We start from the raw sequence: 26212 nt of genomic DNA on the forward strand, positions 1-26212 counted from the left end.
CACAGTTTCTCAGCTCCTAAAAAATTCCGAAAAGAATTTTTCCAGCTCTTACCATTGTAGTATGTGGCCTGTGTCTGGGTATGATCCATCTCTCTCTGTATGTGGTGTGTGTATGTGGCTATGTCTCTGATGTAGTGTCTCTCTCTCTGTGTCCGAGCTTGATGTGTATTGGCTGTTTCTGATGAGAGTTTTTCTGTCTAGGTGTAGTATATGTCTGTGTCTCTTACCTGTCTGGATGCAGAGGTTCTGTCTCTCTGTGGGGTGTCTGTCTCTGTGTGAGTCTGGGTATTGGATAACTGTCTGGATATGAAGTATTTTGTTTGTGTGTGCAGTGTCTGCCTTTGTGTTTGTTGCTTTCAGCTTATGGGGGGGGGGGGGGGGGAGGGGGGGGGAGAGAGGAGAGCTTTGACCCACTGGCTCAAATAATCATATTATATATATGCCTCTAATCAATTGCGTAAATGTAGGGGGAAGGCCATGGCTCAAATAAAATTCACTACCCCCACTGTTCGTGGCTGCGCACAGCACCCTAACCCGCTTACGTTTTCTGAAAAAAAAAAAATTTCCAGAATACTTTGCAAATGTACCTGAAAAACAGGACTAACTTGCCTGACAAAACTGAAGCAATATAGATATGATGTACTTTATTCAATAAAAAAAAAAAAAAAAAAGCACAAAACACACTCTCCATCATGTTTGCCAAATATAAGCATGTCTACTTTGCTACAGACAACTGTTCTGTGACAAATGGAAAAGGACTAGATAAAAAATTACAGTTTTATTAGGTGCAAAGGTTGGGACTTGCAAGATATGATAAAAATGAATAGGAGGATTGGGAACAGAAGGGCACTGAAAATCAGAACTGATCTCTACCATCAAGGACACACAGTCAGGAATGGAATGGCTGGAACACACTAGCAAAGGGGAATAGAAGGCAAGAGATAAAACAAAGACTGTTAAGGTCAAAACTTGAGATGTACTGAAAAAGTTTAGAATGAAAGTTTGTGCCATAGCTATCCATTACGCCACCTTATTGAAAAGGTTCACCCAGGGCAGTGTACAGTAAAGTAAATCAGAAATAGACAAATCAAAAAACAGTAACAATATAGTACTCAGGATAGTTCAGTGAAACAGATAATAAAAATACAGCTTCAGCACACTAGAACCATAATATAGTTATAATATAGTTATTATATAGTTATAATATAGTTATATTGTATTTTCATTGTATCTATATTATTTCATTATTACTATGTTAAATTATTATATTGTATCTATCTATATTATTTTTATAAGATTGATTTAGTTCTATGTTAAATTGGCAATTTGTTCTTTTGTTCCATGTAAAGCCCCCCCTTCTCTTTTTTGGGCAATTCATCGTTTCATGTAAACCGGGGTGATTTGTAGTTCTTACAAGAACTTCGGTATATAAAAATTAAAAATAAATAAATAAATAAATAGTATAAACATCACAAAGTCAGCATAGCATACATTAAAAGGAGAAATTATCTAATAATTTCCTTTTCTTTAATAAGGACAGATGGATCCAAGACCAGTGGTGCATTATGCACCTCTACCAGCAGATGGAGACAGAAAAACTGATATCACAGTATATATACCCCTGCACTGACATCAGCCTGCCAGTATTCTCTGCAAAAGGCAACTGTGGACAAAACAGCACTCGGCCAACAGGAAACCACTGAGCTCAGACAAAAAAAAAAAAAAAAGAGAACACACTATTCTAGGGACTGGATTGACACTTACCAGTAACCCCTGAACATGCAGCCAAGCAGGATGACAATAGCAGAACCATCCGGCAGCCAAGGGAGGGAAGGTGAATTCACCTGTCCTTATTAAAGAAAAGGAAATTATCAGGTAATTAGTAATTTCTCCTATCTTAGCATATGGACAGGTAGATCCAAGACCAGTGGGATGTACCAAAGCTACTACCGAACAGGGCGGGAGGCTGCCCACAGTCCGATCAACACCCCCCATATGCAAAGGTTGTTTCCTCCCGGGTCTGCACATCTAGGCGGTATTGCCGGGAAAAAGGTGTGTAAGGAGGACCACATATCAGCTCAGCAAATGTCAACAGGAGAATCTAATCTCTGCCCATAACACTGCCTGAGCCCTAGTGGAATGAACCCTAACCTGACTAGGCAAAGGCTGCTCAGCATCCACATATGTGGCCGCTACTACCTCCTTAATCCAGCAAGCTATTGTTTACTCCCACCGTGGAGAACAAACAGGCAATCAGTCTTCCTGGGAGGTTTAGAAACCTCCAAATACCTCAAGATACGCCTCTTGACATCCAAGGGATGTAAAAGGCGATATTCCTCCGCATCTCTTTCCCTGTCCAGAGACAGCAGGGAAACTGACTGATTCAAGTGAAAATCGAAGACCACTTTTGGCAAAAATAAGATGGAACAGTTCGCAGCTGTATTGCCCCTGGCGTGACCCATAGAAACAGCTCCCAGCAAGACAAGGCCTGCAGTTCAGATACTCCATGCATAGAACAAACTGCCACAAGAAACACCATTTTCAAGGTCAGCAACATCAAGGAGAGGTTAAGCATCGGATGAAAAGAAGGGCCCACCAAAAAATCCAAGACTCCACAAAGGCACCGGTAACCGCAAGGGAGGATGAAGCTGCTTCACTCCTTTTAAGAAACAGGTCACATCTGGATAAGCCGACAAGGGTCCACAATTCACCTGACCTCTGAATCAGGCAAGAGCCAACACCTGTACCTTCAATGAATTAAGGGCCAACCCTTTACTAAATCCATCCTGCAAAAATTCAAAAATGAGCAGGATATTAACCAAACAAGGATGAACCCCTCGTTCTTCACACCCAGCTTCAAACACTCGCCAAACCCGCAAATAGGCTAAGGAATCAGAGTACCCAGAGAGACCGTCTTGAATTTTTCTCTTACGAGAAAACTGTTCAGTGTCCTGAGGTTGAGAATGGGGTGCAGGCCACCGTTCCTCTTTGAAATGAGGAATTACCTCAGGTAGAAGTCATGCCCCCACTGTTCGTGGGGAACCGGTCCTACTGCACCCACCCCTAGGAGGGCGGAAAGTTCCAATTGGAGGACAACCTGATGGGCAGACGAATTCCACGATGGTCTCTGGGAGCCTGCTGAAGTTTAGGCAGTAGCCCTGCGGACGATGGAGAGGACCTAACGGTCCGAAGTGATCTCTTCCCAGCGGCGGGCGAAGTAGAAGAACCTGCCACCAACTGGGAGATCAGCCGCCATGGGAACCGGTGTTTGGCTCGTGCCCCCTCGCCACCAGTCAAAAGCCGGCAGACAGGGCCTGCTGAGGGGCTGGTTGGGGCCTCTGTGCCCGTTGCTGTCAGCCTCAGCCCCTGGGGCTGGGTCGAGGTGGCCAAGTGCAGGCAGCTGGAGGGAAGTATTTTCTAGGCCGGTAGAAGGGTTTGCGCTGGCCCAGCCTGGTGGTGGAAGCCTGGTGGTGGAAGAGCCTTTGGAGGGGCTGGCGGAGAGTTGCTGAAGGGTATCATGCTGATCCGTCAGTTGCACCAGGACCTGTTATTATCTTGTCCCCGAATAGGTTCTCTCCTGTGCAGGGGAGAGGTCGGAGGTTCTAAGCCAAGCCAGCTACCTGGCACCAATGCTCCCTGTGGCTAGGCGGGCTGCGGTCTCAAAGACATAAGTTGACCTGACCTTGTCTCTACCTGCTTCTAGTCCCAGTGTAGCAAGGGCCGTCAGGTCTCCTGCTGTTACTGGAGGAGGTTTTCCGCAAAATCTTGGACTTGCTTTCACAAGTGCGGTCATAGTGTGTCATATATAGCTGGTAGGCCGCAATATGAGCCACCAGCATTGCCCCTTGAAACATCTTTCTCCCAATGCCATTGAGCTCTCTGTGTTCATGCCCCGGGGGTACAGAAGCATGTGTCCTGGACCGTCTGGCCTTTTTGAGTGCGGATTCCACCACCGCAGATTGATGGGGTAAGTGCCGCCGTTCAAAGCCCACTACCTGTTGGACCAGGTAAGTCGCATCAGCTTTTCTGTTCACCGGGGCCACAGACACCGGGTGTTCCCACATGCGGAAAAGGAGCTCTTTAAAGATGTCGTGGACAGGCACCACCATGACCTTTTTGAGAGCGTTGATAAACTGAAGGACCTCCAGCATCTTATGACAGGAGTCCTCCTGCGACAGGAACTGGAAGGGGATGGCCTCTGCCATAAGTCCGGGGGGGGGGGGCCACGGAGAACTCTGACGAGGCGTCCAAGGAATCCTCGTCCCACTTGTCATAGGGGCCCTAAAAGCACAGAGGGCCATGGATGCAGACGGAATCGATGGGCCCTCTGGCATCGAGGGGGGCATTGGCCGAGGTATACCGGAGGGGAACGGGTGGCGGCCCAGGGAACCACGGGCATGAGCACCCAGTGCCTCATCCTCCTCGGAGGAACCGGTGGAGGGCATCGATGGGCGAGGAGGCATCAGGGGCCTCTCAGGTACAGGTTGCATCGGTAGGGCACCAAGAAGGACATCCAGACGCTCTAGCAGGTGCACAAGCATGGAAGGCGGAGGCTCAGGCACCAGTATGAGGGCCAGTGGCACCGGCAGCTCGACGCTTTGAAGCACTTTGAGCACCACCAATTGCACTATGCGGTCCAATTCCTCCTGGAAGTCCTGTGTGGCGAGCCGTCACTGGCACACCCTCTGAGGAACCATAAGGGGGCCCGGCCCCCAGCACTATTGTCAGTGGGGAACTCCTTGGGCTACCAGAGGATGGGGCCTCCAGTGGACAGTGCCGCTCCAGATCCGGAACCATGTCGGGACAGTGATCGGTGTCAGTGCTTCCTGGGTTTCCGGTTCTCAGCCCAGTCTTTCCCCAGCGCAGAGGACGGTGACTACTCCAAGGATCGATCTCCCTCTCTGTGACCCTTAGGGGTATTGGAGAGCGGGACCACCAGGGAGAGAGACGGGGACGGTTCCCTGCAGACCTTAGTCATAGATGATACAGACGCTGAGGTGGACACTTTTGGAGAGCTAAAAAGTTTCTCCATTTTGTCCAGGCAAGCACAATGCCCTTTGGGGGTCATTTGGTTGCACAAAACGACACCCTTGTACATCGTGCGAGGCCCCCAGGCAGAGGATGCATACCTCATGCAGATCCGTGATGGACATGGTCCATGGGCACTGGGGACACCATCGAAAACCTGACACCATACAAAAAGAGCCTGGCGTGCAGTCGATGACCAATTGGGACCCAGAAATGGGAGTCGGGAATAGACCGCGTATTGCGGAGGAAAAAGCCTAGGGTACCTACCAGGAACCGAAAGCGAAGGGAGACCCGAAGCAGAAGAAAAACCCCCCGAAAAAATGCAAAACACTACGCTGCAAGGGTTTGGAGCTCCACAACCGTGAGGCTACTACACCATGGAAAAGAAGAGACTGAAGGGGGAATCTTGCGTGGATGCATGGATACGCGGATAGCAGCAGGCTGGGCATGCTCAGTCTGCCAGACAAAGTTTCTAGAAACTTTGACAAACGTTTTCCATGCCGGGATCCATTTGATTACGTCACCCCACATGTGAGGACTACCATCCTGCTTGTCCTAGGAGATCTGCTGTGATAGATGCAGTCTTCAAATCAGATTTTTTGTGTTGATTGGCCTGTCCTCAACTGGGAGGTGGAATCACTCCTGCAACAGATTGCTAGAGCTGTTTTCTTCCCTGGAACAATGCCAGAGCTTTTACTCCCTAATTTCCAGGAAAACAGACAAAGACCTATTTTAGATATAAAAACTGATCAAACATCTGATGCACTAGACGTTCAAGATGAACTCCCTTCACACAATCTCTGTTCATTCAACTGGGTGACTGACTCTCATGTAAGCCTCCGCTCATATCCTGGGTCAGCATTCGCACTGGCGATACCTCAGGTTTGTAGTGAAGGGAACTCAATACCAGTACAAAGTCCTTCCTTTTGGCTTATCTGCAGCCCCAAGAGTATTCACGAAGTGCTTGGTAGTGGTAGTGATGTGCTTATCCTGGATGAAGTTTGCATCTTCCCTACCTGGATGATTGGTTGGTGACAAACATCTCCCCATCAGGAGTTCTGGACTTCCAGAATAAGAGCATTCCGCTCTTTCAGTCCCTGGATTTTCTGATCGTCTTTGCCATATCAAGCCTCATTTCTGTCCAGAAGATTCAATTCCTAGGAGCATGAATAGATTTAGTCCTTCCAAATAAAAGGGCCTTATTGCTAAAGGGGCTAGTAAAGGCCCTTGTGCAGCAGACTCTAGCTCCAGCAAGATCAGGCCTAGTCATCTTGGGGCACATGGCTGCAGCAATTCATGTCATCCCATTCACTTAGTTGCATGAGAGACACACATAATGAGGACTTCAGCATCAGTAGGACCAGCTACATCAACCTCTTGCATCAGGATGGAGTGCCACACAACATTTTTGTTAACGTAGGTGTGCCTTGAGTTTGAAACCATTTCCTTTAAAAGAAAAAAAAAAATTAAAAATGTTTTTCTTAAAAAAAAAAAAAAAAAATATGTTTCCTTATTAGCTGCACAGAGTCCCCCTGTTGTACCCTAGTGCTTTGTTGAGATCTCATAGACACTTTCATACTTGTTGTATCTGCATGACTTGTGATTAAACTGTATTGGCCTGAAGATAAGAGACAGTCACAGGCATCACCAAGGTCCATAAAGTAAGGCGAGGCCTGCTCATACACAAGAGAAAGCAATGCAAACTGCTACCTAACTGAAGATGGCACATTTGGTCACCGGATTTACTGGCTTATTAGGGTCAAAAGAAAGTTAGATGAATGTCCAATAGGTTTTAACTTGCTCCAAGCAGAAGGCAAAAGCTCTCCTATAATTCAGAGTGAAGAACCATTTTTGTACTGCACTGCATACGTTGAGTAGCATAGTATATTTTTTATTCATAGTTTTTTTTTATACCACCTAATTTCAGAAAAACTATAAGAAGTGGTTTACAACAAAATATAAAGTAGTAGTAGTTTCATCTGTATGAGTATGTAGCTTAGGGAAATTAAGGTAGAAATCCAACACCACCTCAACTGATTTGGTTTTGAGACCAGGTTAAGAATAAGAATGTAATCAAGCTGTTTTTGTGGGGGACAGGAGACGAGCTCACACCAGACAGCAAACTTTCTCCAGTATAAGACCTTTTAGGGATTCCTTTCCAGAAGCCAGATGGGTTTGAGAGACCAAGGGATCATATCACATCCCTCAACATACAAGCTGTGAGGGCCAAAGACTGGATCTTGCAGCAAATACAGCTTAGGCGGGGGTTGGGGGGGGGGGGGGGAGAAAGTTTCTCTCTCTCTCTTCCAGAAAGGACATAGGAGAATCAAACTTTCATAACCCCTTCTAAGTTATACTAAAGTTTTTGTTACTAGCAATATGGGAAGGTATGCATAGAGAAGCCCTGCTCCCCCAATGATTGGAGGAGAAAGCATCTGACACTAGTCTGTCTTCTGATCTCCTGGGGCAGAAAACTGGGACCTTCCTATTCAGGACAATAATGAACACATCCACCTCGAGTAGACCAGGCTCAAAGAAAGATTCCATTGCCTGTCCTAGTGTACAGACTACTTGTAATGGTTCAAATGACCATCCAGTCAGGAAAGGACAACATTCGGGTAAACTAAAACAAAAGTGGCTCTTAGGCTCATCCTAAAAGATGGCCCAGATCCAAACATTAACAGCCTAACACAGGGATCCTGTCCTTCGCTGCTTGTTCAGATAAAAATGTAACCGTTTCAACGGCAGGGGAGAAAGACTGATACTTCACGCATATTCAGCATAGCTCTTTGCTTCAACGGCAAGGGGAATGAAGAAAAGTGGATCTATATGCATACAACAACCAACAAGGACTGAATTACATAGTCTGGGTAAACAAATAAGCATGAGTGTAGCTTGCTTATTGTGGCGATTACTACCCCTAACTAATTAAGCTAGATATTTCACTTAGATGCAGTTCCAACACTGCTCTCTACTTTAATGGTGGGGGTGGAAGGGAAATAGAACCAAAAGGTTACTAAGAGCCAAGAGTAACAGATAAGTATGAGAGAAAAAAAAAAAGTACAAAACTTGCTGGGCACACTGGATGGGCCGTTTTGTCTTCTTCTGCCGTCATTTCTATGTTTCTATATTGTTCGACCAAGGTCAATTTTGATTATTGTGGTGAAAGCAGAATACTAAAATTAAGAGAGCAACAGGTATCTAACACCTAGGGGAAAAGCATGGATTTAGAACAAGCACAGAGATCACATTTTCCAGCTACCTTAGAGCTAAGGGAGGGGACAAGGGTCTATGGGCCCCTGGGAATGGAAGTTCTGAGAGTAGGGAGGGCCAGGTTTTCAACAACACCTGACTCCTCAGCTGCTACTATTAGAGGAGCAACGGTCAAACAAGGAAGAGGAGGAGGCTGGAACCAAGTGTGGAGTTCATGGATGTTGAAGCCACAGAGGTTGCAGATACTCCAGAGGAAAGTTGCTAGACTGTGGGAGTAGCAGCCAGTGTTTGTTGTGACTACAGTGGGTGGTTAGGAATTATTAGGAAGGGAATGGTTAATACAATGGAAAATGTCATAATGCCTCTGTATCGCTCCATGGTGAGACTGCACCTTGAATACTGTGTACAATTCTGGTCGCCGCATCTCAAAAAAAAGATATAGTTGCACTGGAGAAGGTACAGAGAAGGGCAACCAAAATGATAAAGGGGATGGAACAGCTCCCCTATGAGGAAAGGCTGAAGAGGTTAGGGCTGTTCAGCTTGGAGAAGAGACGGTTGAGGGGGGGATATGATAGAAGTCTTTAAAATCATGAGAGGTCTTGAACAAATAGATGTGAATAGATTATTTACACTTTTGGGTAATAGAAGGACTAGGGGGCATTCCATGAAATTAGCAAGTAGCGCATTTAAGACTAATCTGTGAAAATTATTTTTCACTAAAAGCACAATTAAGTTCTGGAATTTGTTGCCAGAGGATGTGGTTAGTGCAGTTGGGTTTAAAAAAGGTTTGGATAAGTGTTATGAACATCTGCCCGTGGGTCCCCCCATGAGCAGGCTCTCACTCACCCCATGCTGCCTCTGCTTCATTGATGCGGCAGGACGCCACCGTCGGGCCTTCTGCGCGGCTGGAGCCACGGACTGTGCTTCTCCCTGTGGTCTGGAGACCGCCCGTCTTGCTCCTCTTCACCGCAGCTGGAGCCGCGGACTTCCTGCCATCTTCAGCGCGGCCGGGACTGCTGCCGACGCCGATACCACTCTCGCGGCTAGAGGCCGCAAAAGCCTCTGTCTTTCCTGGTGGCTGGAGCCGCCCTCGAGGCTGCTTGCAGCGGCTGGAGCCGCTGCCGACGTCAGGGCCTGCATCCAGGCCAGCCTTACCTCTTCTGACACTGTACGTTGGTGCAGGCCGCTGTCCGCGATCCTGCACAGCTCTCCTGCTGCTTCCCTTAGGCGCCGCGCGCGTCTCTTCATGTCATTTAAAGGGCCAGACACAGGAAGTGTGCTGGCCCCACCTAAGATTGGACTTCCTGCTTCAGCCCTATAAAAGGGCTGCTCCGTCAGTCAGTCTTCGCCTTGCATCGGAGTTACTTCACTCTGGAGGCTCCTGCCTGCCAGAGCTCCATCAGGTCTTCTTCGTGGAGCTCCTCTTCGCTTCGTCTCGCCATGTCAAGTTATGTCTTCATGCCTGAGGTCCTCGTCCAGGTGTCCCGGTGTTCGTCTCCTGGTGTCCTGCCCTCTTTGGTGTTCACATCTGTGCTCCTGAGCCTTCTGGTCCTGTCTGTCCTTCTCCCTCGGACGACGTCTTTCCCAGGTTGGAGAGGCCTGCAGGTGGACTGGTGTCCTGAGCTCCTGAGCAGTCTTGTCCTGCCAGCCGTGTTGGTGCTTCGGATGACATTGGCTCCGATGTAGGAGTCCCATCTCAACTGGATCCTTCCTGCGCTTGTCCCGCTCCCAGTGTGGTCCGTGACCAGCCTCCTCGGGCTGTGTAGGGCGCGCAGTGGGACAGGGTGGTCCGCGACTCAGTTCCGTGGGTGGACCGAGTAGGGCATCCTGACAGACAGTGCCAATGTCCTCCTGCCTTGCGTCTTGTCTTGTTTGGATTTCAAGTTCCTCGTCATGTCTGTGATGCCGTCGCATCAACCCAAGTCTGCCACGTCTTCGTGTCAAGGTTTCCGTCTGCCCTCATCCTCAGGCCGGCCTGCTGCTCCATGCCAATCCAAGCGGCAGGTCCGAAAGGGCTCGGAATGGTTGGAGGACCATTCACATTCCAACATCATTCTGCTGTTGGCCTTAGGAGCTTGCAGGCCTGGCAGAGGTTCAGACCGTCAGCCATAGCGGAACACGGCGTCAACCCTCGGTTCAGTCCCGGATCCGTCTGGGGTCGGGCTGAGGCCCAAGGGCACACTAAACACCCTTACGTAACAATAAAGTTCTTGGAGGGGAAGTCCATTAACTCCTATTAATCAAGGTGACTTAGAAAATAGCCTCTGCTATTACTGGCATCAGTAGCATGGGATCTTCTTGGTGTTTGGGTAATTGCCAGGTTCTTGTGGCCAGGTTTGGCCTCTGTTGGAAACAGGATGCTGGGCTTGATGGACCCTTGATCTGACCCACAATGGCAATTTCTTATGTTTTTTCCCCAATAGTCAAGTTGTTTTTGATGGAAGGAGGAAACTGTTTAAAGGGAAATGTCAGCTGCTTTTTGTGGATGTTTAGCAAAAGTGCTGTACATCTGAATGAACTGAGCCTACAGTTATCCTATGCAGCCATGAGGGAGGGCTGTTCAATTGATCCAATGAAGCTGTTTTACACTTTTATTGAATTAATGAGCCGACCTGTGCCTCAGATTGTTATACATAGGAATCTTCTGTCTCATACAAACACTGGGGTCCATATTCAGCTGTTAACCAGGTAAGCAAGTTGGCTGAGATATTCAGTGGCACAGCCACACTGCTGAATGTACTCTATCTAATAGTTAGCCGGATAAGTTTATCTGGCTAAGTTCAGGCCAGCTGAATAGCAGGTCTAATTTAGCCGCTAAGTTACCAGATAAATAGCTCCACCCCAAAATGCTGCCCCTCACTTTCAGGCCGATACAGTACAGTGCATTTTCGACGTGCTAGCTTTACCCCTTATTCAGTAAAGGGTAATAGCGTGTCAAAAACGCGCATCCAACCCCCCCCCCCCCCGAGATTAATAGCGCCTGCAAATGCATGTTGATGGCCCTATTAGTCATTTCCGTGCGATACAGTAAGTAAAATGTGCAGCCAAGCCGCACATTTTACTTTAAGAAATTAGCGCTTACCCAAAAGGTAGGCGCTAATTTCTGCTGGCGCCAGGGAAGTGCACAGAAAAGCAGTAAAATCTGCTTTTCTGTACACCCTCCGGACTTAATATCATGACGATATTAAGTCGGAGGCCCCAAAAGTTAAAAAAAGTAAAAAATAAAATAAAAAAATTTTAAAGCAGCCTGCGGCTCACGAGTTGAAAACCAGACACTCAATTTTGCCAGCGTCCGGTTTCCGAACCCGTGGCTGTCAGTGGGCTCGGGAACAGACGCCGGCAAAATTGAGCGTCGGCTGTCAAACCCGCTGACAGCCACCGCTTCTGTCGAAAAAGAGGCGCTAGGGACGCGCTAGTGTCCCTAGCGCCTCTTTTTACCGCGGGCCCCAATTTAAATATTTTAGTTTACTGAATCGTGCGCACAGGGCATTGGCCTGTGCGCGTGCCGGGAGAGTAGGCGCTCGCCCGCTCTCCCGCGAACTTTACTGTATCGGCCAGTAAATCTGTTAGTAACACAAAAATGCGAATTTAAAAAAAAACAAAAAAAAAAAACACAACAACTTTCTAGTCAATCAAGCAGAACGCAGGGACATCAAAAATAAAGCAAAATAATTTTAAAAACTGCCAATAAGCCTCAATAAAAGCAACTATCAACAGAAGGGCCACAGAGGCAAAAATTCAAAAAGCAAAATCAGCAGTTTAATGTAGAGGAAGAAAATAAATGGCTACGGAGTCAAATAAGAGATCCCACACGGACAGCAGACAAAAAAAACAAACCTAAAGACAGCCGTGGGGCTGCTGCTGAGCAGGCGGTCCTGCACAGGGCGTGGAACGACTTTACGGTCTTTCCAGATACCAGTGGATGAGGAAGCAATTTGGCACAAATAGTGATCGTGCTCTCATGGGTGCTACTCACCGATCCGCTTGTCCTCAGAAAATCTGTGTTTCCTGACAGGATGAGCGACCACATTCTGACCGTCCACGTTTACAGGCAGCTATGTTGAAATGCCACGTTTCACCTGTCAGTTTCTTTACCAAAGGCTGGTTTTCCTCCTTCCCTTCCACGGCACCAGAAAGAAAAAAAAAAAAAAAAAGCCCGCAAAGGAATAAGGAGGAGGAAGAAAAGGACGATGACTGGAAGAGAGTTTGAGAATCCCAAGGTCAGAGAGGGGTTATTAAATTGCTCTTTGTGGCTCTTTCACACAGTTCACACAAATTCCAAAAGCCTCGGCAATTGCTACATTTACACTGTTTGTGGAGAGAACAGTTAAAGGATACCGAGTGCTGTAAATGAGTCGATAAGAACATTTTTAAGTTGGGTCTTCCATTAGCCATCGGTGTTCTGCATCCACAGCTATTTTCTCATCCCTTTCAAGGAAAGTAAAAAAAAACAAAACAAAAGACAAGTACCACTGCTGGCAGATAACATTAAAGCAATTGAAACAGAGGGAAGGGAGGACTCATTGTGATTAGGACTGGATTTACCAGTTAGGCACCCCCTAAACAGCATAATCTAAAGCAGAGGTGGGCAATTATGGAGGCCTGTGGAGGAGAGATGGAATCAGCTTGCAGGGGTGACAGAATGGAACCAGACATTGACAGGTCAAAAAAAAGAGAGCAGCCCCCTGCTCTAACCATTGGGCTACTCCTCCACTCCAATGGTAAGAGCTGGAACATTAACCCCTCCACACACACACACACGTATGTCTCAGTCAAAATGTTGTTAAAAGGTGAAAAAAAAAAAAACAAAAAACTCCAATCCACCCACAGTTTTCATTCATTTTTTCTATTTTTCTCTCTATTTTTGTATTTTTCTTAGTTTGCTCATCTTTCAAGTTCTCTCATGCAACTTTATACTTTTTGCTTTTATTCTCCTTTCCCCACCTCCTCATTCTCTGTCCATTCCCCTCCCTCACCACCTTTCCCCCCCAGGCTGGCAACATCATTGATATCTCTCCCCGGATAGGGATCCGGCAGCAGCAGGAACTTCTCCCAGGCTGAGGCTCTTTCTGGGTTCGGGAACACCACAGTGGTTGCTCCCCCCTTGTCCAATTCTGCTGCAGAATAAGCATCTCCCTGCCAGGGCCCGCCACAGCTAGCTGCTTCTCTCTCTTGCTCTCCAGCTCACCAAAAAAAAGAGATTCATGGCTAAACAGTGGCATATTTGCCCTATGCTCTTCTAGCTCCCTCCCTCCTGAGATTGTAATGCCGCTGCAGCACAGAGACTCGACAGGGTAATTGGGAGGCCAATGTTCCCCTCCCATCGCCACCGAGACCGTCAAACAAAGGCAGAAAACTTAATATTGATTTAGTCAAAGACAAATGGAACTGCAATGAAGGGAAAAGGTGTTGCCGATAGATTTTATGGTGCTGGATGTTTCAGAAGTAGAGATCCTGCACCAACCCCAGTATCTGTGGCAGTGCTGTACACCCTGATGAAAACAAAACAAAAAAACTTTACCACAAAAGTTATACATAGTGCCATACAAGTTCTATTAAAAAAAAATAAATAAAAGGGTCAGAGACCTCAGAATGGATAGGCTACAGCTCAAGGCTGATGTCAAGCCTATGTCATTGCAAATCATAGGTAAGAAAAATCGTCAAGTTGCTTTATTTAATCAAAAAGATCTAAAGTAATATTTATTCCACTTTTATTTTAAATATATTAAATGTGAAGAAACCCCCAAAAACTTACCACCCTTAACAGAAGGCAAGGGGGTAACCTGAAAGTTACTATCATGAGCAGTTTTTGCCGGGCAGACTGGATAGACCATTTGGGCTTTTTATCTGCCCTCTCAGCAGCAAGCCAATTCTATCACAGCTGTCGGAAGAGGGCAACTCAAAACAGAAAGCCGACGGGCTGGACTGCATCAAATTCATTAACACTCATCCATGTCTTCAGTATGCAGGCACACGCTCAAAAAACTTGCTTCTAAAAACTTCACATTAATACATTTAAAATGAAAATGGAATAAATATTCCTTTAGCTGTAAGAGCTGAATTAACTGGAAGCTGCAGAATAGAAGACTTTTTAAATGAGAGCTTTTTGATGAGCAACTTTGGAGGTTTTTCTGACCTACAGTTTGAAGTGACACGTGCTGGACGTTAGCCTTGACCTGTAGCCTATATTTTCTGAGCTCTCGTCCTCCATTTTTTTTTTTTTATAGAAATTATGTGGCATGGTTTTGTTTTCATCAGGGCTGTGCACCACCATGAAAGTTGCCTCGTCTGCTACTCAACAGGCTGATGCAATATAAGTGTGCTGAGGCTAGCGCACAGGTGCTTAGATGTGCTAGGCTAACACACGATGCAATAAGGGGATTAGCGCGTCCAAACCAGTGCATAGCTAATAGTGCTCATCACATGTAAATGTCATTAGCTATTATCCCCTGTGATGCAAAAAGTCACCATGCACTTTTTAACATGGAAAACTTAACGCCAGCCCCAAAGCTGGCATTAAGTCTTTACACGCTCCGAGCCATCTGGAAAAAAACAAAAGCGCCCCATAAAGCCACAAAAAAATGCCCAAAATACTGCTTTTCTGTGGTTCCTACCACCTAGGAGGAATCACAGAATGCAGCATGAAAAAAAAAAAAAAAAAAAAATCTTGCCAGCGGACAGGTTAGAATAACAGATGCCCACTAATTGAGCACATACCCACATCTCCTGGGCGCCCAATGCCATGGACGCGCTAGTGACGCACAGTTTATCCCTAGATTATGAGCAGTCTGCTCTGACAAAATGCTGTTCCGGTTTGCATAAATTGAATGCTATGCCACCCCTGAAGCAGCTTTCTGAAATGCTCGTCATCATCATCCGTGTTTGGATGTCAGCTGAAGTGAAGCAGCGAATAAGGAAAGGCCATATTTTTGCTTTCAAGTCTGCTTCGTTTCATGCATACTAAGTTTTTTTTTTTTATTAAAAGGATTTAAATTTTTTTTTTTTTTTTTTTTTTTAAACAAGTACAAAGGACAAATACGTTTGACAAAAAGTTTCTTTAACGAGTGGGCTGGATGGAAGTTTTTAAGAACGGTGATTACATCAGGCAATTGCTTCTACTGTTTATAATTTCAGAGAAGCATCAAGGCACTTCAGAGGTCTTTTTCCTCCCAAATTAAGTTTATCTCATGTATACAAGCATTCGCTGGTCAATTGTAAGTGGAGATTTGTTTGAGTATGCTTACGATGTCATCACCAAGGGGGTTATTTTCTAACACTTTCGCGTGCGATAGCTAGATTGGGGTGGCGTCGGCACTGGAAGAGGAGTCGTCGGGGCGGTCACTGCAGAAACATCCCTGGCGGCGATAAGGTAAGCCCCTTATCGCTGCCAGTAGCGCACCCAATAGCAGCACCACCTTTCACGATGGCGCTATTGGGTGCAAAAGCTGGCAGCAGTAACACCGCGGTGGTGCGATCACTGCCGGCTTTCGCAGGCCCACCCCTCCACTTTGCCCCCTCCTTCCCCCCCCGGCCGATTCACAAAACGTTGCAACGTTTGAAAATCCAGCCCTAAGTTTGGCATCATCCTCCTTCCTGAACTTGCAGTGCCTCCACAGCACAGAGACTCAATGTAGACATTTTTTTCTTCCCCAACTGGGCACAGCCAGTGTGCCCCCCTTCAGGGCTGTTCAAGCCATAGTTTGTTCATCGCTGTGATAGAGGGTTTGTATGGAACTAGAAGAACTGAAAGTGAACAGGGCAATGGAGGATAGACTGGCTATGTCCTGGAATGGCAGGCACTCACTGTGGCAGCTCCACCGATAGAGTTATTGAACTACAATTCCAAATAAAAGCAGACATCATCCCTCTTCATAAAAGTAGAAATATTTTATTATTCATCAACATTTGATATTCTGCTTTTAACCAAAAAGGTCCCAAGGAGGATTACAAAACAGGTTAGTTCAATTACAACTGGATCTCGTTTACAGTGGTCGTAGGATTCATAATCATAAGGGTAGATCCGGGAGGAGAGGAAGAAGTGGTTTCTTTTTGTTTGAGTTTGTTTGTTTGTTTTTTTTATATGTCAATGAAAGGAGAAGTGGAAAGGTAAGATTATAAACCAGAGGGGAAAAGAAAGAACGAATAGTAAGGAGAGTGACAAGAAGTGGAAATACTGAATACTTTTGATCAGCATTCACAAAAATAAGGGACTGGAGACGGACCACAGAATCGCAGGATAAGAGACTGGTAACAAAACCAGCCAGTGCTTTGCCAATTAATAAAACAGGCCGATACAGTAAAATTCGCGGGACAGCCGGCTTCAAAGCGAGCGCCTGCTCTCCCAACGCACGCCCAGGCCACTCTCCTGGGTGTGATATCGAGTATGCAAATGAGGGCCCGCGGTAAAAGGAGCGGCGGCTGTCAGCAGGTTTGACAGCCAATGCTCAATTTTACCGGCGTCGGTTCTCAAACCCGCTGACAGCCACGGGTTCGGAAAACAGACGCCAGCATAACTGAGCGTCCATCTTCCGACCCGCGGGCCACCGGCCGATTTAAAATTTATTTTTTTTTACATTTTGGGGCCGCTGACTTAATATCGCTATGATATTAAGTCGGAGGGTGTACAGAAAAGCAGTTTATTCTGCTTTTCTATACATTTTCCCAGTGCCAGCAGAAATTAACACCAGCCTTTGGGCAGGAGTTAATTTCTGAAAGTAAAATGTGCGGCTTGGCTGCACATTTTACTTTCTTTATAGCGCGGGAATAACTAATAGGGCCATCAACGTGCATTTGCATGTTGCGGGCGCTAGTAGTTTCGGGGGGGGGGGGGGGGGGGTTGGCTGCGCGTTTGACGCGCTATTACCCCTTACTGTATAAGGGGTAAAAACAGCTCGTCGAAAACGCGCAGCCGAACACAGGCTAACAGTGCGCTCTGCCGGAGCGCATTGTACTGTATCGGCCTGATTGTTAGTAAAGGAAATGATAGTGGAGTATCTTGAATCCAGGGGGCTGTGGGATCCAAGGCAGCATGATTTTTACCAGAGGAACAGCATAACCTACAAACAATGTGGATCAATTTCTTTGATAGGGGAAAGCATGGGAAGAGATTCATTTAGATTTCAGAAAAGTTTTTGAGATAGTCCCATATAGGAGGCTCTTAAAACTAAGAAGCTTAGGTGGGGGTGGGCCGCAAGGTGTTTGACTTGGCTAGAAACAGGTCGAGGGGCACACAGAGGGTAGTGATAACCTCTGTTCTTGGAATGTACTTCCTTAAAATCAGTAGAGTGCATAGGGTGGGGAATATTATCCATCACAAGGTATCTTGCAGAGGAGTTAGAAAGGTTTGTCTTTTCTTTTTCCGCCCCAGAGGAAACAAGATCTACAATAAAGTAAGACGTCAATACAAAAATGATCTAAAAGCCTAAGGAGTAGTCACATGCTTTGACAGTTATGATCAAGGCTGAAAATCAAATAAATCTTCAATGTGACAGTAGCCAGAACCAGAGGAATACTAGGGTCACATGAGAGCTAGAATTAAAAAAAAAAAAAAAGTGCAAGGTAAATAATGCCTCTGTAGGAGACCTCATCTGAAGCAGCATGTCAGGTTCTAGAGGCCATACCTTCATAAGGGTATGGTTAGAGAAAGCCTAGAGAAAGACTATGAAAATGCTGCAGAGTCCACACCAGAAAGAAAGGAGACTTCATAATACCCAACTACTGTGTGTTTTGGTTTTCTTTTAATTTTATTTTGCTGCGGGGGATGAAAAAGAGTGCTGGTTTACACTGTGCTCGCCTTCTCAAGTACCTCCTGCAGGAAAGAACCCTGCCTTTGATGATCATTAACTTCTTTTGGAGTATTTCTGGATGCTCCCTGTCTGAATTGCCCTATTGAAGTTGCCTTTTTGAAAGACAGGATGTAATGTCTTCAGTATTGCACAGACCACAAAGCTTGGCAGCAATACAGTTATCTGTATTACTTCAAGTTGAAAGGAAATCAGGGTTTGGATGATCTTGTAGTCTGCAGAGTGAACATGGAGTACAGACAGGTTCTGCCGAGAACCTCCTGGGGAAGATGAGAATGTGATAGTGATCTTTAGATACTTAAAAAAAAACCCCAAAGAAAAAATAATGCACAAGAAGCAGGCATTTACGTGGAAGTTCTAGAACATGAGGTCACGATATAAGTTTCCAAGGATTCAGAATAACTTTAGAAATTATTTCTTTACAGAAAAGGTGGTGGATGCATGAAACAGCCAAATCATTACAGACTACTGGATAAGTACAACAGAATGGAAAGATTTTCATCCATGAATAGAGGGTAGAGATTAACGTGACTTTACTATAAACCAGCTGTATTCTCTCAACTACTTCTGGCCCATAAGAGTGAAATCCAAGAACTGTAAATGTAAAGGGAGAAAAATAAAAATTACACAGTCAGTCAAATTAAGCTTATTCAAGTTATCCAGTTAGCCAAATTGTTTTTCAGACCACGCATGTGAAAACTGCTGGCATGTTCTCTCTCTGCAGAACCTGCCTGTACTCCATGTTCACTATGCAGACAAGATTATCTAAAATCTGATTTCTTTTCAACTTGAAGTAAAAAAACAAACAAAAAAATGTATCGTCCCCATGCTTCATGGACTGTGAAATACAAAAAAAAAAAAAAAAAGAACTGATTCAGGAGATAATTCAAACAGGGAGCATCCAGAAAGAGTGACAGAAGATTATCAAGGGTAGAAGGTACTTGAGAAAGTCAGCACTGCATAAGCCAGCACTCCTTTTCATCCTCTTCCCCGTCCCTACCGGCAGCAAAATAAAAACTAAAAGAAAACCAAAACACACCAGTAGATGGGTATTATGAATACCTTAATATTAACTAAATGTTGAAAGATGCAAGCCTTCAGAATTACTAAGCTCCTCAGGAAATAACCAGGCAGAGAGCCTGCCCTGAAAAACTGCCTTCCTGTGTCCCTGCTGCGTATCCCCCATGAGTCCCAGCCCACGGCAGCTCTGGCTGCCTTCTACTAACTAATCACTCTTACAGCGCTCCTCAACGTACGCAGCACTATAAAAACACAAGACAGTCCCTGCTCAGCAGAGCTTACAACCTAAGGCAAACCCAAGGCTAAACTGTGAATTTCTTTTATTAAGAAAATGGGCAAAACTGATAAGGTGAGTAGGATGATCAGGAGTTAAGATTTAAAGCAGCCTAAAAAAAAAAAAAAAAAAAAAAAAAAATAGATGGGTTTTTAGATGGGATTTGAATAAGACCCGTGAGAAAGCAGACGTTTACTCCAAGCATATGGTAGCCCGTGGAAGAGCAGAGGGTAGATAAGAGTGACTTACCAGATGAGCAGAGTTCGTGAGGATGGGTGTAGAGCGAGATTAAGAGGAGAGGAAGTGTGGAGCTGCAGAGTGAAGGACCTTGTAGGTGAGTAAGAAAAGCTTGAACTGTATGTGGAAAAGGATGAAATGCAGTGAGTTGATGAGAGGGGTTATATGGGTGTGGAGATTTTGGCAAAAGATAAGTCAATCAGCTGACTTTTACATAATTTGTGGTGAAGAGAGATGGTTGACCAGGAGATCTGCAAGGAGCAGGTTGTGATGAGATAGTAGATAAGGGTTCTGGTAGTATGTTCAGAAAGGAATAGATCTTGGTGATATTACATTAAAAGAAATTACATTTTATCAGTATTTTGGATGTGTTTTCAGAAAGAAAGAGGGGTTTGATGATGGCTGAAGTTAAGTTATAAGGTGGTGTGAGGGAGATCAGGAGTTTTCTCCTAGTTATACTGAGTTTAAGGCAGTAGTGAACGTCCAAGTCAGATAATCAGGCTGAGATTTAGGTCTGGACTCCTGGTGAAATTTCTGGTGTAGAGAGGTAGATCTTGGAATCAGCAGCATAAAGATGGTATTTAAAGCTATGAGAAGAGATCAGAACAAAGAAATTGGTATAAAGAAAGAAGAAAAAGGAGGACTCAGGGAACATCAATTGATAGCAGGATGCCAACAGAGGAAGGAGCCACCAAAAGGCCACACAAACTGCGAAAGGAGGAGATAAGAAGAAAACCAAGACAAGATGGAGTCCTGAAATCCAAGCAAGGGCAGAATATTAAGGAGTAGGTGATGATCAGTGGTCAAAAGCACCAGACAGGTCAAGGAGAATAAGAATGGAGTAAAGGTCTTTGGTATCATCCATAAAACAGGTCACTGGAGGAGACCATAGCAAGGGCCATTTCTGTGGAACGTAGATGGCAAAAACCAGCTTCTAGTGAATAAAAGAATGGCTTGAAATGAAAGAATATCAAGACAGCAGACATGACGAGCACTTTCAAGTAGTCTGAATGTGACAGGGATGAGGAACATGGGACAATCGTTAGCAGGGCAGGACAGGGTCCAGTGAGGGTTTTGAGGAGTGGTGTGATCACAGAATGTCTGAAGGCAGCCAGAACAGTCGCAGTGAAAAGTAACAGTAGGAAGGGGATGACTGCCGAGGACATGGAGTCCATTCCCACCTGGCTTCTTGACTCTGTGGAACAAGTAGTGAGTTTGGAGTAGGAAAGATGGTCCCTTTCCTCCACTGTGATTTGAGAAAAAGGAGTAAATGAGGGTAAGCAGGGGCAGAGGAAGGGAGCTAATGAAGTGGGGGAAGGAGAGGTAAAGATGACCCTACTTGAGAATGCAAAACTAATTTTGTGAACCATGTCATAGAAGTAGTCAGCCATAGTCAGAACAAAGAGTAAGGGGAGGGACAGGAGGCAAAAAGCAGTATGAGGAGGGAATGGCGTGTAGTAAAAAAATAAATAAATAAAAATAAAAATAAAAATGGCAAGGTTGGAGGCAAGAGATTTTGTCAGATAGACAAAGTAGTCTTGCTTGGCAAATTAAATAGCAAACTGAAGTGAGGGATCAGCATGAATTTGAAAAGTATGAAATCGGCATGGGATTTTAGCCAGAGACTCTCTCTGAAGAGGGGACACAAATGTAGGAAGTGCATTCTGGGGGAAGGTTACCTTGCGGGAAAGGTAAGGGAAGGGACCTAACATGTACAATTCCCCCAAGAGTAGATAAGGCAATCAGGCTGATGCAGTATCGGCTCGCATTAAACGGGCACTCCCTTAACGCGTGCCGATCCACCTCTCGAGTGCCCGATTTAATATTTAAATCTGGTGCCACGGTAAAAAGGAGGCGCTAGGGGAAACTGTGCACCCCAGGGCCTCTTCGGCAGCTGCGCCCAGGAGAGGTGGCTGCCAGTGGGTTAGGAAAACGGATGCTTAATTTTATGAGTGTCTGTTTTCCTAACCTGTGCACAGCCAGAGTTAAGAAAATGGGACGCTCGTTAATGGAGCCTCCCTTTTCCTAACTTGACCGCCAGCACAAATTTTTTATTTTATTTTTTTAATTTTACGCTTTTCTGTAATTTCTTTGGGCTCCTCAAGAATTACTGCCTGCTTCGGGCAGACAATTTTTGCGGGTTAAAATGTGCATGTCAGGCGTACTTTTTTTTTTTTTTTTTTAATCAGGGGAAATAGGTAATAGCCTCATTAGCATGAATTAACATTTAATTAGTGCTATTACTTACGTCCTTGATTAGACACGCTAACCCCCGTTTTGCATCGGGGGTTACGGACATGCATCCAAACACGCGTCCAAATGCATGTTGAACTGTGCGCCTTGGCCTGAATATTTTAAAGTTCTGCAGACTTTGTTCAAAACACACAATATAATCACCATCTTGCTCATAACCAGGGATAAGCAGTGGCTTTCCCATGTGTACATGGCTAATGGCTTGTCAACCTTTCCTACAGAACATCTAAATCATTTCTAAACCCAGCTACACTAACTGCTTTCATTACATTCTCTGGCATCACATCCAACAGTTTATTTGTACACTGAAGGGAAAAAAAAAAAAAAAAGAACACCACTCGGATTTGTTTTAAATATATTACCTATTAACTTTATGGAATGGTATTTACCTCTGTAGTATATCTATGTGTTTCTTTATTATGGTGACACTGTGTGATATTATCTCCATGTTTGAGTTCCTTATTGGTTCTATCCTGTTTTGCTTTGTTTCTGTCTGTATTCTCTTGCCTTTTCCTATTGGTTCCTTGACCATAGGAATGCCTGGGAAAAGTTCATTTCCTGAAGAGAATTTCAATTACAAAAGGCTCTTGGCAAGTTAATAACTCCTTGCTGAGTCCCCTCGCTACAGGTCTTTAGAGCAGCGCCTTCTCACCTATTTATTCCTATCCCACTTCTCAGGGGCAGCAGAACACTTCTGAGTGGACATGGGGGCCAACCAAGCTCCGCTCCCATCTCCACCCTAAGCTCCACCCACATTTCCACCACCAGTTTTTTACATTACATTTTGTTTATCTTGCATAAATAATAGAGTAAAATTACTCATTCCCAGACAACATAAATGTTTGATGCTAAAAACCAGACATAGTAGTAAAGAAGAAGAAGAAGAAGAAAAAAAAAAAAAAAAAAAGAGTCAAAAATAGAATTACTAATAAAAATGTCAGTGCCAAGTGAATATTCTGTTCTGCATGGACAGAAGATCAAGTACCAAGAGTAAAGGCTGTAAAGTTAAATAACATTTCCCCTTGAAAAATGACAAAGGCTTGGTAGTGCCCACATAATATGGTATTATGTTGGAACCACTGAACCTTTGTCTTTTTTTTTTTTGGGGGGGGAGGGGGGGTAAGAGTTGGAGCAGGAGCTATGGAGAGTAACAGGGAGCTTGGAGAAGAGAGCAAGAGCAAGAAGAGGAGAAAGACAGAAGAGAAGTCAAAGAGATAGAAGGGAGGGATGGGACAAAGGTTGAGAACAAGAGGGAGTGGAGATATGTATGGTGAAGAGGAAGATGGGAAAAGAGGTAGGATATTGAAGTAGATGGAGGATGAGGAGCTAGGTGGGGTGTTGAAGGGAAAGAGGAAGGGGCTGAAGGGGAGGTAGGAGAGAAAGCGAGTAAGAAAGACCTCCCTCCAAGAACAATAAAGGTTCTGCATCCATAATATGGTACTGTGTTGGTTCTGCTATGTCTTTTTTTATGGAGGGGAGGTGCGGGTAGGTGTGTGAGAGCAGGAGTAAGGAGAAGGAGAGGGAAAGGAGGGGTAATAAAGGAGGCTGAAGGGAGCAATGGTAGAGAGAGACTGGGGCTGAGGGAGAAGAGTTGGATCGGGGAGAGAGGTAGAATGCTGTTGGGGTAGTAGAGAGGCCTGACACCCCCCCCCCCACCCCCCATTAACCTTGGTTCCTTTCCTCCCACCCAACACCTCACTTTGGTCCTCCTCCCCCTCCACTCAACCCCTTCCCCACCCAATGATCCCCAGTTCACTCTCTCTCTCTCTGCCCCCTCTGGATCCCCTCACTTACCGGCTCATATTTTGAAACAGAGAACAGCTCCTCCATGTCCTTCTTCTTCCCTCCTCCAATGATGGGGTTGGGGCAGAGTGTTGTACTTTGAACCACATAGTGCACCATTCAGGTGCCAGCCAGGGAGGATACCACCAAGAGCTCTCCTCCGTTTCAAAATTATGAGAGCCTGTTATTGAGGACTGAGCTGTCCACTGTCACCAATGTCTCCTTCTTCCAGGGCAGGCAGGCAGGAGAGGAGTAAACACTAATGCTTGCCAGATGAATTTTTTTTTTTTTTGGGGGGGGGGGCCGCCATGGCCCCTGTTGGTCCCCACCCCATTCTGACACCTATGCCACTACTATTCACTAGTATCTCAGCTTCTACTATAGTTGCAGTTGTCTCTCCTATGATTCCTATTTTCTCCTTCCAGAAACTCAATGGTTGAACTGGACAGCTGTTCTTGATACTGATATCCACAGCGAGTTTGAACTATTCAACTTTCTAATAAATGTTTTTTGGTATTCAAGAATTGAAGTTCATGTTTTTTAAACACAAAAAGGAAAAAAAAGATTTAACTGACTGTTTAGCAACTCACATAAAGGCAGACAAGCTGGGAGAACAGTACAAAATGTCCCCTAGTCATATTTGAAAAGAAAAACTATTCCCTGTTTCACCCCACCCTCATATCTTCTCTCAACCATCTTCTCCAGGCTGTTTAGTTTTCTTCATAACTGTTCCATCCCCTTTATCATCTTGGTCACCCTTCTGTTCCTTTTCTTGTTCCACTATCCTACTCAAAGTGTGATCCCACCATAGCTTGATAGAGAGGCATGATAATTATCATCTGTTTTTAAGTTTTCCCTTCCTTTCCTAATACCACTTAAAGAAAAAAAAATGTATGCTGCCACACACTGGGCTGAGGATTTCCAATTATTAACCACAACGGTACCAAGATCTTTTACGTGGATGGCAACACCTAATATAGATGCCATCATTATATCAATAATTTGGATTATTCTTACCTATATGTATCACGCTGCAGATTAAACATGTAATTTAGATACCTAGAATACCAGTCTCGCAAAGTCCTCTGGCAATTTCTCACAGGAGAAAAAGTCAGTGAGAAAGGAGGAGATGTGGGATCATAAATGACAAATACCCAGAGAGGTAGTAGGGTGGATAAACTGACTGAGTTTGTCTTAAAAGAAAGTAGTAAAAAACTGGGATGGAGGTGGAAGAAAGTTTAAACCTACAGGAGGGGCAGACAGCAGCCTATTGTGCAAGGTGCTTTTCTCCCATACACCTCCAGCCAGAGAGCAGCAACCATAACAAAATCCTCAGGGGAAAGCCAAGTAAGCCTCAGTCAAGGTGACTGTAGGCAAGCTTGTCGGAAATAGAGCAGGCATTCTACAGGGAGCATGAGAAAGGAAGAGAAGGATGAAAGAGAGGAATAGGGATAAGATTGGAAGGGTGTACTGCTATGCCCAGACGGGGTGAAAGGGCCAGGATGGAGATAGATATCTCCAGATGATTTGAAGAGGAGCAGTGGAGGTGCGACAACATGACACGCTTTCAAGCAGAATGGAGATAGCTCAATGAGAGGAAGAAAATCTTGAAGTTCAAGAGCAGTAGACAGGGCAGAAGATAATTGCTGGCGAAGTGCAAAAAAAGTGTCGAGAGTGGGTGGAGTAGATGTGACATTAGTAGTGGTCTGCAGCAGGAAATAGGACTGGGAAGGAACAGTACATGTAGTGGAGCCATAGGAAATGAAGAGTAAGACATTAAATAGCCTGAGATTATGCTATAGCACACACTTCCACTAGTTAAATTCCAAGGGGTCTGGGGTGTCTCCTCTGAGGCAGCTGGCAAGAGGTATGCAGATGTACTGAAATCTCCCCCAAACTTGGCTGGCTGCTCAGGGAGCATGGGGTGGGGGGGAGCAGTCCAGGCCCAAAGAGGGTTATGGTGGCTTCTGAAGTTGCCAAAACCCAGGAAGCTGGGAAAGAGATGCAGATGTACTCTGTTCTCTGATCCCCCCCCCCCAAACCACTTATTTGTTCCTCTGTCAGCCCTGTGAGCAGCAGTTCACACAAACAGCTGATTTTACTTAAAAAAAAAAAAAAGCTGCATCAGTTTCACTTCAGACTTGCCACAGTCACCCTCTACCAATAGGACAGCATCGATTAAAAGTTAAATCAACTATTAGTGCAAACAGCTTATCAGAGAATCGGCACAGAGGAGACACCGTGGAGGGGGAGGCGCACAGCAACCGCAACTACCATAGGCTGGGAAACATGGGGATGCTGAGGGCAGAAGGAAAGGCAGCTATGGGCTAGTGCTGGTCCAACCCTGAGCTATAGACACACATTTTATTCATGTTCTGCCTTCGTGGCACGTCAGAGCGGAATAGACATTCAGATACTGTAGGTGCTTCCCTGTCCCCAGAGGGTTCACAATCTAAGGGCCTCATTTAATAAGGCTCCCCCCCCCTCCCCCAATTTATGTTGCTATGGGAAGAAAGCTTAGTAAATCAGGCCCTAAGTTTGTAACTGAGGAAATAAAGAGTCAAGTGGCTTGCCCAAGGTCACAAGAAGGGTCAGCGGGATT

General features: G+C 45.3%; 1 protein-coding gene across 3 annotated transcripts in view; it reads right to left on the bottom strand.

Moving 5' to 3' along the window:
* Positions 1-26212, bottom strand: part of SGPL1 (sphingosine-1-phosphate lyase 1) — a 210634-nt gene that overhangs the window by 160936 nt on the left and 23486 nt on the right. Inside the window, exon 1 of one of the 3 annotated variants that reach the window (XM_029609058.1) lies at positions 12218-12359. The exons of the other annotated variants lie outside the window; for them this stretch is intronic. Coding sequence (XP_029464918.1) covers positions 12218-12271 — 54 coding nt within the window. The 5' untranslated portion in view covers positions 12272-12359. Of the gene's footprint in view, positions 1-12217; positions 12360-26212 lie in introns of those variants that run through there. 3 annotated transcript variants of the gene reach the window in all.

The sequence above is a fragment of the Rhinatrema bivittatum genome, chromosome 7, assembly GCF_901001135.1.
Source record: "Rhinatrema bivittatum chromosome 7, aRhiBiv1.1, whole genome shotgun sequence".
Classification (NCBI taxonomy): domain Eukaryota; kingdom Metazoa; phylum Chordata; class Amphibia; order Gymnophiona; family Rhinatrematidae; genus Rhinatrema; species Rhinatrema bivittatum.